The sequence below is a fragment of the Stegostoma tigrinum genome, chromosome 14, assembly GCF_030684315.1.
Source record: "Stegostoma tigrinum isolate sSteTig4 chromosome 14, sSteTig4.hap1, whole genome shotgun sequence".
In the NCBI taxonomy this organism is placed as follows: Eukaryota; Metazoa; Chordata; class Chondrichthyes; order Orectolobiformes; family Stegostomatidae; genus Stegostoma; species Stegostoma tigrinum.
The window spans coordinates 14,866,160-14,884,525 of record NC_081367.1 but is presented as its reverse complement, the minus strand read 5'-3'; the positions used below and the strand labels follow the sequence as shown (position 1 = coordinate 14,884,525).

Sequence of the window (18,366 nt, the reverse complement as noted above, 5' to 3'; positions counted from 1 at the left end):
ACAGGTTTTGCTCAGGAGACTATGTGGTTAAGTTGGACCGAAAGGTCTGTTTCTGTTTTGAATTATTCTATGACTCAATGACATTTGCTTTGTTTGAAAATTCAGCTCCAAGTATTGTTAAAGCACTATTCCAAGTTTTATTGGCAGAGGAGAGCAAATAACTATACTTGCCAATAGGTAGTGTTTGACAGAATATGATATCAAAGTGGCAGGGGGGAATATCCATGAGAAACCTCGAGACTGAAATCATGCCTGCTGCAAAGGAAAGTGGTTGCATCGTTTATTAGGAACAAGAATGCACAATCCTCAGTTGTTTGTCAAAAAGCATCCCTTCACATTATTAAAAATAATACTGTTGGTAATGTTTCTATTTTCTGTTCCATTCTCTACGTTATTCATTTCTGTGTCAATGTTGTCTATTCTTATAGGTCATTAAGCTCACGAACCCCACATGACCAGAGGTGAAATCCACACTGTTTTGGACTTGCTGCTTCAGCTTTGAGATAAAAATGCAGAACCATCATGTGTACAGTATTTAACTGTTTCCAGATAATCCCTCAACTGAAAGAGATTATTTTTAGCTGATGCAAGAAGAGTTCTTACCTTTTCAGGGGCATTTCTGAAAGTTTTGGTTGGCAGTTCATAAGCACGTGAAGATTCATGTTGACCAGCTGGTGTAGAACCTATGAAGAAGGAAAACATCTTGAATAATTTAAAGATAAAAGGGCTAAAATAACTGAAGCAAATACAATGATGGAACGGGTATCATCACCTGTGCTGCAAACTGTCAAGATTTTACATAATGATTAAGTCTGCAGATGTGATCTATTTCAGAAGGAGTGGCAAATTAAATCATAAAACCTTAACGTATTGTGACAATAATATCAACCACTTTGTTCAAAATAAACTCTGTATTCAGAAAGGCAAGGGAAAATGTGGGACGTCTTCTTTATCAATGTTTGGAGAGATTGATTGTCTCAGAGTAATTAACTACCTCTTGAACGGTTCCCTGCATTTTGTCTCCACCATCCTCGTAGGAAAGGCAACCACTTACTGATGAACCTTAACATGAAATAAGGTGCCATGACACTTGTCAAGGTTATAATCTGGTCAAATCTGATCCCTTGTAATGCAACTGTTGTTTAAGCCAGTGCTTATTATTGGCTTTTTCAATACCATTAAGTAATATAATCTATTACATTAGATTCATACATCTATCTCATTTATCTTATTTCAAGATAGACGAGCCTAAGTCTACACTAGATTTATTGTTCAGTTATCTGTCAAGAATTGAGGTGCTTCTCAACCACCTCAAATGTCTTGCTGAACAGCAGTGAACACAGTACACCAAGCACTTACTGTCAATTATATGGTTTATTATTATTGGTTCTATTGTCATGAGCAATAACCTCAGCGTTAAATTGTTTCAAATTGTACACTGTTAAATAGGGCTAATTCAACGAAGGGAAAATACTTCATTACACTGGTATGTATACATGGTATGTGACATGGGCCACAACAATCTTCTAGTTGCTCATCCCGAACTCGGCTCATCTTCATCACGTTGCAGAAATTTCTCAACCATAAGTGATTGGCAAGCTCTCTTCTACTGCCAAGGCAAAGTACTGCTGCTTTCAGCATTTGCAATTGACAATGTTAAGTCAAGCGTTAAGCTAAAACACACGATGCGGATATTTCTAATTGCAAAAGTTTCTGTAATCTGGCATTGTGCTTGTTGCAGAGAAGACACTCACCAAAAGGAATGAAGAAAGCCTTTGAGCATCTCTGGTCACAGGGTCAGTTATGGCCATCACTTCAAAGTAAACCTGTTCTTCTTTGGGGCGTAATTTAATTGCACTAGAAAACATCCAAGATAGAGGGACACAAAAATAATTCAACTACCTGAAATAGATCTATTTTATTTACAAGTTGCAGTTGAAGTCAGGTGACCAAAGTTAGGTACAGCATGAAGAAAACTGAATTAATTGAATAGTGCTCACCTGAACTCTCCTTCAAAGAACCGGAGGTCGAGCCTCGATTCTCCCTTGGACTTCGATGACAATAGAGAATCCACTTTCATTACAAGGTCACTCGCACTTGGAGATAGAAAAATTACCATTAAACATAAATATAATTCAAGGAAAAGGCTACTTAATAGCCAACCTTCACAATCCCCTATATCAATCATAATATTATTCTTTTTTTCCCCAAAACCTTTCACAATCACATATTTAATTACATGTTCGCATGTTGAAAAATTACCCCAACTTAGAAAAATGAAAGGCTCACTGCAATTGGAGATAACTGAAATTGTAATTAATCATTTGAAACGAGTTATCTATTTAAGCCATCACTAGGTTTTATGAAATGTGTTTAAATGTTTTTCAGTAAAAAGCTCAATTTGTGTAAAAATGTGTAATTAGGATTTGCATTAACAATACACCCCACAGTTAAGACAAAGCTTATACTCTGTTAAAAGGTAAGTATTAATCAAAGCTTGTATGAATGTACTGTGGATGAAAAATTGGAATGCAGTGGATGAATCAATTTTAACAATATGTAATTAATAAAAAATAGGGCATTTTGAACATCAGCAAACTTTGAACCAAGTCTGAAATATTCAGAACAGGTTCTATGAAGCCATGGGCACAGCAGAAATGGTCAAGTCATAACTCGATCGCATGGCAAAATGAAAATAATCACTCCAGCTGTGAAAACCATAAAACCAACCAGAGCTCCACAAAAAACACAATCTCAATTTTTTTTATTTGGGCTGCAGTGTGTCATGTTAAAATTGTGCTCCAATTCAGTTTGTGGAACACATCAGCTTCAGAATCATCGCTAACTTTTATTGCTTGACTTAGAAGCGCATGAGACAGGCACTTCCTCTCTCTCTGACAAACATTTTTGGTAGTGGATTCTATCTTATCCTTAGAGTTTAGCAGATCAAATGATGCACTGGAGTAGCTGCTATCAAATGATTCACTGTTCCAGTCGTGTGGTTAATTGACATTTCACTCCAACAATCTCTGACATCATGTAATCTGAATTACCTCTTAACTTCTCCAGATGCAGTTGTGAACTCACAAAAGGGTCATTGTGTCACATTCACCCACAGATACCTTTGAATGGCTCGAAGCTATGCCTTGCCTACTACTCTGCCTCACCTTTAGAATGTCTTAAAATGAGCAATATTGCTAATGTCTTCTTGTCATAGAATTATATTGATTGGATCATTAAACAGCAACGTTCAGAGTGCAATTATATAGGTAGTTTGTCATCATCACCCAAGCTCAGAGATGATTATACTTAATCACCTTTTTAAGCATAACAGTTCAACATTACTTACAGTGAGCAGCAAGAAAGATTACAATGACAGGAGTGTTAATCTATGCAAAATACCACGATGCTCTCTGTTGTCTTTGTTAACATATTGCTGATTTTGAATCATCTTCTCTATGTTTAATTTCTTTCATTTCCTGCATAGCCGTCAAATTTCCTTCTGGTGTCTAACTGACCATGTTTTGTTCTGCTCTTTGTGCTTTTTTGAAAAAAAGCATTCCTTCCCACCTCAGTGGGGGTCACACGGATGGTTCGGCACAGACATAAAGTTAATAATATTATTACCTAACCTATGGTGTAGAGGAATTTGGGAAGCAAAGTGCAGTCTTGGAAATTGAGCTACAGCAAACACGTAGAAGTGGTGCTGCAGGACAGTCAAATTAGAGAAAGGATGTGCTCAAAAAAGGAGGATTGCAGGAAAGAATAGAAGGAACAAAGTACAAAAGATCACAGTTGAGACAATGCATGGGTACAGAGAAAGTGAACCTTGTGTTTGGATTTGAACTGAAGGAGGAATGTACTTCATCTTGTCACAGAAAATGAAGTGCCGAAAGTTAGGATCAATGGGATTGCAATTTGGAAAGTGGGAAAACTTTCAGGGATGCTGAGGTTCAGACATTCAGTGTGGGCTTTGGCAACAACTATCTGTGAGAATAGTGCTTTAAAATACTTGCAGTAAACAATTTGAGGTTTGCAAACATGAAAGCAGGGAAAAGAAAAAGTCATGAAGGGGGGAATCTGAAATCTAGGGGCATTTGAAACATTGTGGATCTGGCAGGTCCTAAAGGGTGATACTGGAGTCTGGTTACATTGAAGTGAAACTTGAAGGAATGGGTGTAAGTGGAAGGGAGAATACAGGATTTTCAGAGACAAAAGTGAGGTACAAACTTGCAACAGTTAGGAGACCAGGAATTTAGCAAAAGATTTGTTGTGTAGAAGGAAGGTCTATAGAAGTAGGATCCAAGACCATAGAAGGAAGTGGCCTTGGCTGGAATGAAGCATATGAAGCTGGAAGTAAGCCCAGGAACACCAAAACTAACAGGTCAATTCCAATTTGTACTGTAATAAATGCTAAGTTCAAAATTCCCTTGAAAAGATTGACTGAAACTGACAGAAAATTCCCATTAATATCACTCACTGATCTTCTTCAACCATCAGCATTCGGATCCTGACTTTGATTTTCTCTGCTGCCTCAACAGCAATACTCTCCAACAGGTGGAAGTCATTCTGATTGAAGATTTCATTTTCTTCCAGTGGACCAATAATCTACCAGATTTGAAAAGTACAAGCTTGTCATTATTTCAGACTCTAGACAAGAGATTGTATGTGGCTGACCCCAGTGAGGTAGATTAGCGCAAACAAACAAATGAAATTGTGTTAATTAGGGTGAATCTGATACTCAATTCCAGGCAAACCATTGGGCAGTTTGTTGCCTCCAATTGTGAATGGCTATTCCAGCCTCTGAGTATTCTCTGGTATGAGATCATCAAATAAAGGTAAATTATGGTTTATTCCAGTCTCAGAATTTTACCTTGACTTCTAGGCCAACAGCTACATGCAAAGCAGTGACAGAACATGCTAATCTGGTGTGTATTTAATCCAATGTTTACAATTGGGTAAAGTACAAATTGTCTAACAACTTGCCATAAAAAAAATTGGTGTCAGAGGTCCGTGTATTTGCTGGTAGCAAACAATACCAATTTGCAAAAGCCACAAATATCTGAAATATTGAATAAAACCAATTCATTTTGGCAGCATCAGGTAAATGGTACATTTGGACGTTAGTCCTTTCCAATTAGATATCTTGAGATGTACTAAAGACAGCAAAAATTATAGCCACACAAAAACATTAGTCAGACAATAATGAGTAATAGGTTATATATTTTTAGCAAATATAATCTTATTACCTCCATGGTGAAACAAATGTACATTCAATCCTGTCTATCATGCTTACTAGTCAGTACTGTATTTTGGAAACTGATGAAGATGATGATTCCTCAGCAATGTGCAGCCAGAGTCAAGCCCATAGCACCATGAGCAACTCAGTTATAATTAGGAGGAGGAAGAAGAATGAAAGGGGAATAGATATAGGGGGTTTCATATTCAGGGGATCAAACAACATTTCTGTTGTAGTAAATGAAACTCCTCGATGATAAAAATCTGGTTCCAGGTTCAAGGATGTTCCAGTCTGCAAGAGGAAGGGAAATCTGCCACAGATTGTAGTCTACATTAGTACCAACGGCATAGGTAGGATGAGAGATGAAGTCCTGAAGACAGATTTCAGGGAGTTAGGAAGGAAATTATAAAAAAAAGGACTTCAAAAGCAGTAATCTCAGAATTACTCCAATGCTATGTGCCAGTGAAGATAAAAACAGGACTGTCTGATTGAATAAGTGGCTGGAAAACTGGTAGAGGAGAGACAGCCTTACAGCACCAGGGACCGGGGATAAATTCCGGCCTCGGGCAACTGTGTGGAGTCTGCAGATTCTCCCCATGTCTGCGTGGGTTTCTTCCAGGTGCTCTGATTTCCTCCCACAGTCCAAAGATGTGCAGGCCAGGTGGATTGGCCATGCTAAATTGTCCACAGTGTTCAACGATGTGTAGATGAGGTGGGTTATGGAGCGGATGGGTCTAGGTGGGATGCTCTCAGGGTTGGCACCACCCCTCCAAAGAGCATCCCAGCCAGACTCACCCTTGCCAGTGGCACTGCACTCCCCGTGGCTAATGCACATCCCTGGACACTACGGGACAATTTAGCACAGCCAACCCACCCTAACCTGCACATCGTCTGCAAGGTATTAGAAAGGATTCTGAGGGTTAGGATTTATGACCATCTGGAAGAGCATGGCTTGATCAAATACAGTCAACACGGCTTTGTGAGGGGTAGGTCATGCCTCACAAACCTTATCGAGTTTTTTGAGGATGTGACTAGAAAAGTTGATGAGGGTCGAGCTGTGGATGTGGTGTATATGGACTTCAGTAAGGCATTTGATAAGGTTCCCCATGGTAGGCTCATTCAGAAGGTCAGGAGGAATGGGATACAGGGGAACTTAGCTGCTTGGATACAGAATTGGCTGGCCAACAGAAGGCAGCGAGTGGTAGTAGAAGGAAAATATTCTGCCTGGAAGTCAGTGGTGAGTGGGGTTCCACAGGGCTCTGTCCTTGGGCCTCTACTGTTTGTAATTTTTATTAATGACTTGGATGAGGGGATTGAAGGATGGGTCAGCAAGTTTGCGGACGACACAAAGGTCGGAGGTGTCGTTGACAGTATAGAGAGCTGTTGTAGGCTGCAGCGGGACATTGACAGGATGCAGAGATGGGCTGAGAGGTGGCAGATGGAGTTCAACCTGGATAAATGCAAGGTGATGCATTTTGGAAGGTCGAATTTGAAAGCTGAGTACAGGATTAAGGATAGGATTCTTGGCAGTGTGGAGGAACAGAGGGATCTTGGTGTGCAGATACATAGATCCCTTAAAATGACCACCCAAGTGGACAGGGTTGTTAAGAAAGCATATGGTGTTTTGGCTTTCATTAACAGGGGGATTGAGTTTAAGAGTCGTGAGATCTTGTTGCAGCTCTATAAAACTTTGGTTAGACCGCACTTGGAATACTGCGTCCAGTTCTGGGCGCCGTATTATAGGAAAGATGTGGATGCTTTGGAGAGGGTTCAGAGGAGGTTTACCAGGATGCTGCCTGGAGTGGAGGGCTTATCTTATGAAGAGAGGTTGACTGAGCTCGGTCTCTTTTCATTGGAGAAAAGGAGGAGGAGAGGGGACCTATTTGAGGTATACAAGATAATGAGAGGCATAGATAGAGTTGATAGCCAGAGACTATTTCCCAGGGCAGAAATGGCTAGCATGAGGGGTCATAGATTTAAGCTGGTTGGTGGAAAGTATAGAGGGGATGTCAGAGGTGGGTTCTTTACACAGAGTTGTGAGAGCATGGAATGCGTTGCCGGCAGCAGTTGTGGAAGCAAGGTCATTGGGGTCATTTAAGAGACTGCTGGACATGCATGTGGTCACAGAAATTTGAGGGTGCATACATGAGGATCAATGGTCGGCACAACATTGTGGGCTGAAGGGCCTGTTCTGTGCTGTACTGTTCTATGTTCTATGTTGGGCCAAAGGGCCTGTTTCCACACTGTAGGGATTCTATGATCTATGATAATATTTCTGAGAAATTGGGACTGGTTCTGGGGAAGGTGGGGCCTGTACTCAAGCTGGACAGGTTCCACTAAACAGGACTGTGACTGATATTCTCGTAGCAGGATTTGCTGGTTGTATTGGAGTGGGTTTAAATTAGCTTGCCGGGTGACGGGAACCTGTAGGGGAAACCAAATTGGAAGAAATCTAGGTTTGTAATAGGAAATTGAAAAAATGCTAGGGAGACAAAGGAACAGCAGAGACAAAGCAGAGTATACGAAAGCAGAATGCATCAAAAGAAAGTAAGTGAATGGTATTCTACCTGAATGGACACAGCATTCATAACGACGTAGACGATGTAAAGACACAAAAGGAGATGTATGGCTTTGACCTAATTATTATTACAGAAATGAGAACTGTGAGCTGAATATCCAACATTTAGGAAGGACAGGAAACAGGTGAAAAGAGGTGGAGTTGCACTGTGAACATGGAATGTTGTCAGTACATTAATATGGGAGGATCTCAGATCAGAAGAACACTGAGTGGAATCTGTTTAGGAACGAAGATGCCCCAAGGAGCAGCACACATTGTTTGGAGCTATGCATTGATCCATGAAATAGAAGTAGTGGTGCGGGGCACGGTATTAATCAAAGATGAGAGAAGTGTGTAGCAGGGCGACACAATTACCATGAGTCATTCAATCAGCATATAGGCCGTGTGAATCATCTGAGCGCTAAACCTGTGAAGGACATGTTTCTGAAGTGTGTAAGTGATGGTTTTCCGGAGCCAACCAGAGGGCTTTTTATTTTAGATCGATCATTATGCAATAAAAATTAACAATCTTTAGCAATCTTTCTGTTTCTATTCCTATTCAGGTAAAGGGAGCCACCTGAAAAGATAATGTGGTAAGCGAGAACAACAATCTTAGTCGATTTGTTCAGTTCAACTCGGCAGGAATTGAAACTGCATACGTCTTGCAATGAGAATACAATGAAAATTTTTGCTAAGGACAGTAGTTGATCAGAGTGAACAGAGGGGAAATTCAAAGTTCAAGCCTGAATAAGGCACTTCCTATCTTCAGCCAGGAACACTCAGGGAAACTGAGTTGAGTTGAGGCTGGAGGCCTATACCTGCTGTTGAAGCAAATATTTTGATTCAGTGTGGCAGATATTCAGGTAGGAAAAACTTCTGCTGAGGTTGCAGGATTGTCAAGTCAAAATAAAACAAAATGCTGTAAATATTCTACAGATCATGCAACATTAATGGAGAGGAGTTAATACTTCAGGCCATTGGCATTGCATCAGAACCAACCTGAAAACAGAATTGTTTGCCTCGACACAGATACCGCCTGATCTACTGAGTATTTTCATAATTTTCTTGTTTCCTTTTCATGTTGCTAGAATATGCAGTAGTTTGAGTGTGTTTAAACATCAAATCAGCAGTCTGAGAGTGCCAGGGTAAACAATATGAGAAGTTAGATACAGCATTACTCATTGGCAATATCATAGTCCACTATTTAAAATGGCCTGTTAACCTATGGTAGCCTGCACACCAGGGACAGAAAGCAAATCTTCAAATGCTGATGAAGAGCCTGAAATTGTCTGACTCCCCTTGAAAGTGACTTTCTTTTCAAGCGAAACCAACAAGTACTTACTCGTCCATTACTGATTACAGCTCTCTGCCCTCCCTTCAATTTTACGACATCCTTGCAAAAAGAATTGTGTGACAAAATGAAATCCAATTTCAAAGTTTCAAACATCTTTTTAAAGGCATCATTGTCCATACCCTACAGAAGTGAACGGAGAAAAAAGGTCAAGTAAAACACGAGTGCAAGTAAATTGGAAACAGAGATAATCAGACATGATGTGTTATTGACTTTCCACGTTCTACTGAATGTTGAAATTATTTAAGCAGCTATATCCAAAACATGGCTCCTCTTTGACACTGCTCCCAGATCATGTAGACTGTGGAGTAAATATTCGTGCATTACCGGTCTTGAAAGAATTTATCTTGTAAGAATTGGAATAAGAGTGTTTTGGGATACCTTGGATGAGGTTCTTGTTTAATATTGATTCATTGGATCTGGGCATCATTAGCTGGGCCAGCATTTATTGCCCATTTAGCATTGCCCTTGAGGCAGTGGTGATGGTGAGCTGCCTTTTACAACTATCATCAATTTAGCGTATGTGCCTCCAAAAAGCTGTTAGGGAATCCAAATAGTTTCACCCGGTGACTGAAGAAATGGCAATACATTTCCAAATCATGATGGCTAGTGGCTTGGAGGGGAACTTAGTGGTGTTCCCACGTCTGTTCAACACTTGTTTTTTTTTGCCAAAAGGTAGTAGCCATGGATTTGGAAGGTGCTACATAAGGGTCTTTCTGCAATGCAAATTGTACAATGGTGTACGTTGCTCCTACACAGCATTGGTAACAGAGTGAGGAAATATCTGTGGTTGCAGTATCAATCAAGCAGGCTGTTTTGTCCTGGATGCTATCAAGCTTCCTAAATGTTATTGGAGTTGCATTCATTTGGACAAATCGGGAGCATTCCGTCACAGTCCTGACTTCTAAATTCTAGATGGTGGGTAGATTTTGGGGAGTCAGGAGACGAGTTACTTGCTGCAGAATTCCTGGCCTCTAACTTGCTCTTGCAGTCAGTTTTTATGTGGCTATTCCAATTCAATTCTAAATTAGTGATGTGACAAGGCTATGGTTTTAAAAAGTCAATTTGTCCTGGTTTTATTTCTTTAAAGAAAGGTTTTAAGGCAGTGGTGCTTTTTTTTTCAAAAAAAGTTGGAACAATAGAAACAGCCTGAATGGGTGTGTTCAAACTCTCATGGAACTAGTATTTTAGTTTTAGATTTTCAGTAGTAGTAGTACATGCTGCAGCAGCATATCTCTCCCTGCTACACTCTCTCGTAGTTTTTTTTCGTGATGTTTCTGATCCTGGGCTGCAGGAATTTCACAAGAGACAATCTATTTCGTCGAATTTGCCTTTTGTCAAAGCTGTGTTTATGGGATGTTACTATATTGTAACAGTTAATTAGTAACAGTTACCAAAACCATTACTTTATTCAGCATTTCAATAGTTACAGCTAAGTCAATTCTTTCCTTTTCTTTTCTCTGTCATTGTAGTTTAACTATGGTGTGTGAATAAATTATGTTTTACTTATTGCCAAGTAGTTTGATCAATCAAATTACATCTGGAACACAGCACTTTACATACCTTCCAAATAAAATAAAAAGTTTTGGTATAGACTATTTTCTTAGCAGATTTTGAGGGGCGTTTGGTCTGGTGCATAATGGTGATAACCCCTTAGAAAGATAATAGTGGGCATTCAGCAACGGTAATGCCACTGATTGTTATGGAGGTAATAGTTAGATGCTCTCTTGTTGGGGGATGGTCATTGCCTGGCCATTTGTGTTGCTCAAATGTTACTTGCCACTTGTCAGCCCAAACTTCAATATTATCAAGTTGGAGACAGCCTCTTGCCAAATTTTTAAATATTAAAATTGAAAAATGACTTCAGGAATCCCTTGACGGGGCAGCCTATGGTTGCAGCTCAGGCCAGGTAGCATGGATGACATCTCAGAGCCATTGAGCACTCATGCTTTCATCTGCCATGACAGATGTGCCAGCTCCACATAACAACATCATTATTCAAAGCTTTTAAGAATCTTTGTTGACTAGAAAATTCCAATTATGCTCCAACAACGACATCTTAATCTCTTCTCTTTCAGCTCCTCTCATTCAACACATCTTCTCTTTCAACTCCTCTCATTTTCTTCAGGTAAGAGGGGTTGCCACGGGTACCTGCATGGGCCTATTTACGCCTGTCTCCTCATGGGGTACACAGAACACTCCTTGTTCCAGTCCCATTCCAGCCCCCACTCACAACTCTTTCTCCGATTCACTGATATCATTGGTGCTGCTTCCCTTTCTCATCTGGAATTGGAAACTTCATCAATTTTACCTCCAATTTCCACCCTGCCCTCACTTTCACCTGATCTATCTCTGACTCCTCCCTTCATTTCCTCAACATTTCTGGCCACTAATATCCACTACAAATCCACTGACTCCCACAGCTACCTGGACTAGACATCCTCACACCCCAGTTCCTGAAAAGACTATCACATTCTCTCCCTTCCTCCGTCTCCGTCACATATGTTCAGATAAGGCCAACTTCACAACAGAACCTCCAAAATGTCCACCTTCTTCCTTGACTGAGGATTCCCCACCTCCATTGTCGACAGTGCCCTCAATCAGGTCTGACCCATCTCCTGCACTTCTACCCTCACCCCTTCTCTTTCCTCCCACAACAGCAATAGGGTTCCCTTATCCTCACCTACTATCCCAGCAGCATCCACATCCAGAAGATCATCAGATGCCATTTCTGCTAACTCCAGCTGGATGCCACCAGACACATATTCTCCTCCCCTTCCTTGTCTGCCTTCTGCAGGGACCGTTCCCTCCGTGACACCCCGGTCCACACTTCCTTCAACCCCAACACCTCCCCACAGGCCCTGTAACTGGCAAATGTGCAACACCTGCCCATTTACTTCCTCCCTCCCCAGTATCCAAGGGCCCAAACACAGCTTCCAAGTGAAGCAACACTTCACCTGCACTTCCCAGAATCTAGTCTACTGCATTCGCTGTACACAATATGGTCTCCTCTATACTGAGGAAACAAAGCAGAGACTTGTTCTGCGAAGCGGTCGCCATCTATATTCTGCTTGCAAAGTAGACCCTGAACTGCCTGCTGCCTGCGACTTTAGTGCACCATCTTGCTCCCCGGCCAATATTGCTGTCTCTGGCTTGTTGCAGTGTTCCAGCGAACCCAACACAAGCTGGAGGAACAACACCTCATTTTCCGCGTGGGGATCCTACAGCCCTCTGGACTCAATATTGAGTTCAATAATTTTAGGACCAAAGCTCTCCCATGTGCCAGTCCCCTACCCCACACACCAGGCCTTGTTACCACATAGCCTGCCATTACACACCCCACCATTGTTAGTCATTAACAGTCCCCATTAACAACTATTTACCCTCCCAGCCTGATCGTTAGCAGCTCCTTTGTCTGTCCAACTGTCTTTCTCTCTCTTTGGGCTCTATCCCATCGTTTACTCCCTACCCCACCCACCTCCCTATTTTCTGCATGTAAGTTGACGTTTTCCCAGCCTCCATCAGTTCTGAGGAAGGGTCACCGGACCGGAAATGTTAACTTTTTTTTCCCCTTCACAGATGCTGCCAGACCTGCTGAGCTTTTCTAGCAAATTTGTTTTTGTTCCTGATTTACAGAATCCACAGTTCTTTCAGTCTTTTATACATCTTAAAATCAATACATTTACTAATTCACTTAACTACCCAACATTTGCAGGGAGGCAAAACATCCCAATGGCAGGATGGAACCACAGTTGGCAAACCACATCACAGCACAAATCTGAATGTCTGTCTGTCTCTGTGCCAGCTATCGTATCTTATTTTAGCATATTGTCCAATTTCAAATTTTTATGTAACATAATCAGATTTTGGCAAGATTGTTGACAATTGAATGGATCTGCAATACATTGAAAATACAACATATTCTTGTAACGTTCATACCTTTACCAAGTAATTAATATCACGTAGCCTGGATCTGAATCCCCACTGAAAACCTAACAGCTCAAATGAAAAGTTTAAACTGTTGGAGTTAGCTACATCTTCACATGAAGTGCAGTTCTTGCCTCAGCCAAATGGTGCAGGTCAATTCTGTGTGATTCAGCAATAGAAATCTGTTGGAATTTTGTGGTATCAAAGTAAAACACCAATGTCAACTGTCGGAAACTGGGCAACATCAATGCAAAATTACACATACGTCTCTTACTGTGCCATTACAATTCACTGAATAACCTACTTTTAAACCACAAAACATTTACTTCAAGCAAAATCAAGCTTTTGCTCACTGCTCACTGTTAATTTTTCCTGCTCATATTTATCCACTGAAACAAAGGCTAGATGATGCGAACTTAATACAAACTAGCAAGTAACATCACTTACACCAACAGCAAATTCCATGATGTCTACTCCATCAGCCAATGCTTTTGCAGTCTCTTCTTTTGCCAGTTTAGTAATGAAGTTCTTGGCATTATTTAAGCTTTGAGTATTAAGTGCAGCCCAGATGGCTCTCGCGATAATAGTGTTCTCTTCAGTGGGTTCAGTTGTTGGATTGTTTATTAAACCAATCCTCAGGTTATTGCTAGATTTCTGCAAAGCAATACACAACAGGTTTGTAGATACAAAAGATACGTCTATTTTAAAAACACTTAAAACTTCAGTGCCAGAGATGTTGTACACGATTTAATTATTTAATTTTTTGGGAAAAGTAACTGAAAAGCTAAGGACGAGAGTCCAGAATGGCTGCTGGGATGGAAATAAGTGATTAGATAAATGAAGAAATATTAGTTAGATGATGCCAAGACTGTAGGTTGTAAGCGGAAGGATAGACCAATAAAGGTAAAGAAAATATTGTCTTTAGTTTCCATATAAACACAAACTAGAGCAAAACAGTCAGTAAATTCTGACTTCAGTGAGAACATGGAGAATTGCACATGCTATCACTGAGACAGCCAATTTCCAGTCCCATTAACGTGCTTAGGGTTGTTAACAAAATAGCAATTTAACATAACCTGTACACCCAACCTCTGTTTTCACCCAAAGAGCAGAAGTCTACCCCCAATTCCTCTTTATATTCTGCTTATTGGCCAAATAGTCAAGTGAAATGTTATCAAATGCAACAGCAAGCCAAGGGAATTTAGTAATTATCATAATTATCTACACAATGAGTTTTCAAACTTAGCTGCATGGCAAAACAGTACAGAACCAGGACAACGCTTTTTCTGGCCATGAGGGAAATTAAACAGCAAATGACATCTGTACAAAGTGCTTTCAGTGCAGACAGAAAATGGTAGTGAGAAGTGAAAAATAAATACAACAAAGCCAATTATAATTATGCATATAATTCTAACGAAAATGAGAGATCGTCTGCAAAATGAAGGATTAATCTCTTGATCATTTAAAAAATGTTATAAGGTGCATTTATGATCATTTTAGCATCCTGGTCCCACCCTTCATTTCTCAGGAGATAATCATGATACTGAGGGCACTGGATATGCAGGTGAGGCAACGTGTACATAATGCAATACAGATGACATGGGAAGCTAGTAATATACTGTGTTAATTTTGCCATCTTACCAGGTGTTTAAGTGATTCATACAATAATTGCCTCCCAGAAGAGTCATCAAAATCTCCAACAATCCAGAATGTAAGTGGACGAATATACTTATCGTCTATAAAATAGGGAGAACAGAAGAAAGTGAATATCATGCATTTCGCCACTTTTAAAACAACATTTTCAATTCTCATGGGATATTCCTCAGTAATGACCCCTTGCTCATTATGTCGCATTCATCCAGTTGGAGGGGCACAAGGCAAAGACAACACAGTACTTTCCTACACTGGTACTTTCCTCAGTATGAACAAGTAAAAGCCATTTGTGTCATAATTACTGTATTTTGTTGCTAATTTATTTAGAGCCACAGAACCTGGCAGTAAATTGAGCTGTCCAACTGAAACCAAGTGAAATTGGTGACCCGCATGTCAAATGTAACCTGACCACTAAAATATTCATAATCCTCCTGCGGCAGAATCTCGATCTTGGAAAAATCGGTGAATATCACATGCATTCTACTGCTGTAATGATGCATGATATAGAATAACATGCATGCAGAAACTTAATAGCTTTTAAAGAAAAACAATTTTCTGCATTTTCTCATCAACTTTCTAGATTCAGATCAGAGGCAGTAGAGGCCAACAGCAGCATGCTTATTAGGTTTTTGATCGAGAATGTTATTTTGTATTTTTCAGTTTAAAACCTAGCTCCCACTCGAGTGGATCACCAATCCCTTTAATTAAATGACAAGAGCCCCGAGTGCCTTAGGTGAGTAAATATGCAAGAATAAAGTAGCTGTTGTTTTTCCAAACATTATATTTGCATTAAGTACTTGGGCTGAACATTTCACAATGTTGAAAAGACTTTCACTGCAACTCAGAGCATATCTATTTTTGCACTGCAACATTATACATCTCAATTTTTAGAGCCTGCGTTGGATTAATCTTTGTAAATGACTTGTTTGGTCTTCTGACTCATGATATTCACCATATTTTACAAATGTAGTGTTGTGTAGAGGTTTGCCCAGGTAGATGGTGAGACAGCCAGGTTTCTGATGTAAGTGGCCTAGCTACAGCTAATATGCCTTGGCGACAGGTTACACAAAGTACAAATTTGCATCCATAATATTTCATGTGGTAAAGAACTATCAACTTCAGCTAAGCGGTGACCAAAAGGGCTCTTGTGGCACAGATGTTCTATCCCTACCTCTGAGTCAGGAAGCCTAGGTTCAAGTCTTACCTGTTTCAGAGGTGTGTAAAAGCTTCTCTGAAAGTAGTGACTTAAGACCACATAATCCCCCAAAAATAAAAAGAGCATGAAATATTAACACTACAAGATCATGGAATCTTACGGGGCAGAACAAGTTCATCTAGTAATTTGTGTCTTTGCCAGCTCTTTGAAAGTGCAATCCAATTTGTTGCTCTCGCCTGCTCTTTCATCACAGCATTGCAAATATTCCTTCTCAAGTATTTATCCAATATCACTTCGATGGATCAAAAGGGAAATATTGTGTCAAGTAATGAACTTCATGGAAGCACCATCATTGGGCTCAGTGCTAATCACAGTGGCTAATCTAGCTGGCAAATGGTGTATTGGATTAAGTGAGCAGAGCTCTAATGGTTTCAAACAGCGTTTTTCACACAAGGTCATGGATGGGAGCAACACTGAAAATTTCAACTAATTTGCTCAAAATTTAAATTGATCCAGCAAACCCCAGGATGAAACAATACACAAAAATCAAAACGATCAGTGTTAAAATACGTAACCTTTAGGCCCGTTAAGTGAATCAATACAGTCAGACTGCAATTTCCACAAATAAATTTTGGCATGGCACTGAAGTATCATCCTGTATTGTAGGATGGAAGTGCTCATCATTTCCTTCAGATTCTCACCTAGAGTGGTTTTTTGATCATGCTGACTTCCAGCGTGCCGACCAAATATTGCCTCATTAGGTTGAAAAGCAAAAACATTTTTGTTGAACAGTGGGGACCTCCTTAGCTCAGCTCCTCATAGCTGGTTTCATATTTGGGCTAATTATGCCCTGGGTGCAGGTTTTGACCATGCTGTGGATAGTGATTATCAGCAAGAGGTCAAAAATAACCTCTAAACGTGCAGTCCAGTCCTCACATTGTAATTTTGCAGCACTGTGTTAATGATGTGGTTGGGGACTTCTCATCTGAACTGAAACAGGACTTTGATTTGGTAGCGCAGCTCCATTTATGTTTGAGCTTTTAGCAAGATGACCTCTGAAAATTTCACCTGTACTTTTGAATGCTGAAACAGCTTCTGATTCTTTCCAAACTTACAGATGTTTCTTTCAGGTTGCATGATTCATACATTATTAGTTACAGGTCAATGCTACAGCTTAAACCTGAAGAATTATTCTAAAATACAATGTGAAGATCTGAACTGTTTCAAAAGAAATTTGTCAGACATATCCATCGCCACGAAAGTTCTGATATACCTAGACAACATTTTGAATGATAAAGTGACACATGATTGCGGGGTTTCAGTACAAGAGTTGGCAATAAAGATTTGGCATGCAGTCTGTCTGAACAAGTGTCTGCCTTCTGTGAGTCTATTTATCATAAGCAGTAGGACTCATTTCTCATCCATCATTCTGGTATCAAGGGGAATTTCAGCTCAGAGAAGATAAAATGCAAAGAAACATGATAACAGCTGCTTAAAGTTTGACAATAAGTATCAACTATCATGCAGATGAGTTAATTAAAGTGAAGGGGAAGGCTTAGGAGAGTACCATTTTACTGATACACTACAAACATAACATGGATTGTATGGAGAGAATCAGCAAATTCTGCAATAGCCTATTGAAAATTACAGGAATGCCATGCAAAAACTAGTATATTTGCTCTCATCTCCGAATTTGTTTCCAACATTTTATGGCATACTATCAAAATAAATACGTACTACAGCAATTCTATGAAAAAGATCCATGTTAGTATGGTGCAAGATTAATTAGCTCATTGCAAATTATTCTTCCACTCAATTGCATACGTGAAAATGCAGCATAAAAGGCGCATTATATATCTTATGTGGCAGACAAATAACCAGCATGCTTTCTACGAAAATGGCAGCATTCAAATCATCATTTTACAAATGAACTGAGATGGTGATATCACTGTGTTATTTGAGTTAGATGGCATTACAGATGGTTGTACTCAATCTAATCCTCACAAAATGCCCAGATGAAATACTCATAAATGCAGACTTTCTAGCAAAATCATGGTCAGTTCTTGCCTCCAGGAACTCAGTCTAACTCATTACTCCTCCACATTCTGGGGCATTTGTTGAACTCATACAGACAGTGGAATGAAGATTCACCACACTTATACCCAGGATGGCAAGACTGTCCTCTGAACGGAGACTAGGCAAACTGGATCTGTATTCACTGGAGTTTCAAAGAACCACAGGTGATCTCATTGAAAGCTACAAAATACTTAAAGATATAGAATGGGTAGATGCAAGTAAAGATATTACCCCTGCTGGCAAGTCTAGAACCACAGGGACAACGCAGAACTGAGATGAAAACTATTTTACTCAAAGGGTAATAAATCTGAATTTTCTACTCCAGAGGGTTGTGGGAGTTCAGTCTTTGAGTATATTTTAAGTAGAGGTTGATAAATATTTGATTACCAGTGCCATAAAGGATTATA

The 18,366-nt window shown here is 39.9% G+C and overlaps 1 protein-coding gene across 2 annotated transcripts in view; it reads right to left on the bottom strand.

The window, feature by feature from the left end:
- The window catches only part of uggt1 (UDP-glucose glycoprotein glucosyltransferase 1), a 130,189-nt gene that overhangs the window by 46,643 nt on the left and 65,180 nt on the right, over nt 1–18,366 (bottom strand). For both annotated transcript variants that reach the window (XM_059651013.1, XM_059651014.1), the window contains 7 exons: nt 14,716–14,810; nt 13,522–13,728; nt 9,139–9,270; nt 4,481–4,608; nt 2,001–2,096; nt 1,755–1,857; nt 604–683 (listed from right to left, as the gene is read on the bottom strand). In XM_059651013.1, coding sequence (XP_059506996.1) covers nt 604–683; nt 1,755–1,857; nt 2,001–2,096; nt 4,481–4,608; nt 9,139–9,270; nt 13,522–13,728; nt 14,716–14,810 — 841 coding nt within the window. The remainder of the gene's footprint in view (nt 1–603; nt 684–1,754; nt 1,858–2,000; nt 2,097–4,480; nt 4,609–9,138; nt 9,271–13,521; nt 13,729–14,715; nt 14,811–18,366) is intronic.